At 42.3% G+C, this 2192-nt stretch overlaps 1 protein-coding gene across 1 annotated transcript; it reads right to left on the minus strand.

The window, feature by feature from the left end:
* Positions 1 to 461: 461 nt before the first annotated feature.
* On the minus strand, positions 462 to 1262 carry LOC109209416 (B2 protein-like). The gene is made up of 3 exons (XM_019372673.1): positions 1128 to 1262; positions 930 to 1040; positions 462 to 838 (listed from the first exon to the last, which is right to left on the minus strand). Exons 1-3 carry the CDS (start codon positions 1245 to 1247, stop codon positions 797 to 799), a joined length of 273 nt encoding a protein of 90 aa, XP_019228218.1. The 5' UTR covers positions 1248 to 1262; the 3' UTR covers positions 462 to 796.
* Positions 1263 to 2192: the final 930 nt, after the last annotated feature.

Consider the following 2192-nt stretch of genomic DNA (forward strand, 5'->3'; position numbering starts at 1 on the left):
TACATGTATCTAGGTTATTATTCGGACGTACTATATGTTGGCACTTCTTTAACATGACGACGATATTTGTGGGGATAGTTAACGGTCCCACAACTGCTTTTCAATACTCCATATGAGCAGCGGAAGGACCATTCACAGTCCCAGCCAAACAACTGCTTTTCATACTCTATATGAGCAGCGGAAGGACCATTAACAGTCCCAGTCAACGTTGGGTACGACACATTAATCTATCTCTGTTCCCTAATGAGCCAAAGATAGCCACATGGTTTCTCGTACCCATTAATCTATCTCTGTTCCCTAATGAGCCAAAGATAGCCACATGGTTTCTGCAGAAACTTGTCGCTGGATACAATTTCACCATCAACCTAATATTCTCATGACAACCCGCACCAAATTTCCTGGTGGATACACACTGGCATCGCCAGAAAGGAAATAAATTTTAAGAATTCAAGTGGAACAAATTGGATGAAGCAGAGCTCAACTATAGATAAAGAAACACATTCCATCTTGACGTGTTACATAATCTTCTTACTAGTCTCAAGTTTACAGTAAGATTACATGGCTAAATTTGTGAAGCTAATCTACGAACATCTTCAGAGATGAGCATTACACTTATTTGGATTACACAAGCTATCCTAAATTTAGAGCCGCTTAACCAGACTTGCCCCAAAAGCTTGCGCTCTGGAGAATCTACAGACAGCACACTGCTGACATGCACCACAAACTTATAACATACACATAGGCTACAATTCCTTTATGCTTATTAGTACAGGACACCAGCACGTGCACATAGCACCTAGACATCAGCTTTTTCACAGAGATCTAGTAAGTCCAAAGTCTGCAAAACAATAAGGTTATAGGGGTTAAAAATCTGTAGTCCCCAAATAACAGGTGAATGGAACTTATACGTGAACAAAATCTCATCTTACCTCAGGCACAGAGAGCTCCAGGCGGAACTTGGGGCCATCATAATGATGTAAAACTGGTCTAAAAGCATCTTCCTCCAAAGGCTTACAGACTTTCCGGACACGGATCCTTACCTAACCGTTAAGTACATGAAACTGAATAATCAATACAGATTCTTCAAAAAGCCTCAATAAAAAGTGAGCTGTAATTCATAACCTCACCTGAGCAGGAAACCTTGACTCTCCTTTGCACTTTTTATCCTCCCAGGCAGTTGGATCAATGTTGGAACCTCCAAAACTTGACGCCTGCGCAGATAATTTAAAGAAAAAGTCATGGTGCATGTTGGAGAGACTCCATTGAATTGAATCCAACTTTTATATGACATCTATGCTTATTGCATAAAACACAATTGGAGAAGTAACAGGATAGGCCTTCTACTGAAGCTATTCTAAAATGCTCTAGTGCTCATATTTAACAAGATACAGTAATCAGAACTCATTTCTTGACTAGAAATTAGAGGCCAGCAAGTTAATGCTCAGGGCAAAAGCAGCAAAACCATAAGGTTCCCCATGAAGTATCGAGCACATCAGACCTAACCCTAGGTGAGAAAATTTTCTAACCACAAAATTAAAGAAAAAATGATAAGAGAAGAAACAGATATCCTTTGTATAACTAAAAATCTTATGCTTCACACTGCACGCCATGCAGCTTCCGGCATGAGATTTGATGTTAATTACTCTTTAGTTACAGAAATATAAAACAGTTGATATTATCACGGTTTTGAGCTCACACCACACCAGTATAACCAAAAGTTAAGTTACTATGAATGACATCACCTGGCATAGCGGCCTTAAGCCTACTATATGAAACACATCAACGGGTTGGGCCTCCCCCTCTTAGGCGCCCTCTACTCGTCTGAATACCTCAGTGTGACACATCGGTCCGAAGTCTAGGAAAATCTCTCACCATGTGGCTAGTATCTCCACACTCAAAGCACCCTCTCTACTGACGAGGCGGTGGGGAACTGTGTGGTACGGGTACTCCGAGACCCATGAACACCTGAGTCACCATGCAAAGTCTGAAGCGCAAACTGAACTGGCTGACCCACAAAACCTCTACCATGACGCACCCTGCCTCCAAAATAAGGGCCAACATATCTCCCCGGTCTACGAGGCCTCCTCGCCTCCTCAAACTCTCTCTCCTGATCTCGTCTTCCCTCTGTTTCATGACCCCGTCTGTCCTCTCTCTCCCTAGCATGCATACCCTCTATCCTCCTAGCAATGCCT

The sequence above is a fragment of the Nicotiana attenuata genome, unplaced genomic scaffold (assembly GCF_001879085.1).
Source record: "Nicotiana attenuata strain UT unplaced genomic scaffold, NIATTr2, whole genome shotgun sequence".
NCBI lineage: Eukaryota > Viridiplantae > Streptophyta > Magnoliopsida > Solanales > Solanaceae > Nicotiana > Nicotiana attenuata.

Excerpts from the sequence above, each read along its gene's own strand:
- LOC109209416 (XM_019372673.1), bottom strand. The coding sequence starts at position 1,247 with ATGCACCATGACTTTTTCTTTAAATTATCTGCGCAGGCGTCAAGTTTT. Across the intron at positions 1,041-1,127 it reads AGTCAAGGTTTCCTGCTCAG|GTAAGGATCCGTGTCCGGAA; the intron begins GTGAGGTTATGA and ends CTTAACGGTTAG. Across the intron at positions 839-929 it reads TGGAGCTCTCTGTGCCTGAG|ACTTTGGACTTACTAGATCT; the intron begins GTAAGATGAGAT and ends ATTGTTTTGCAG.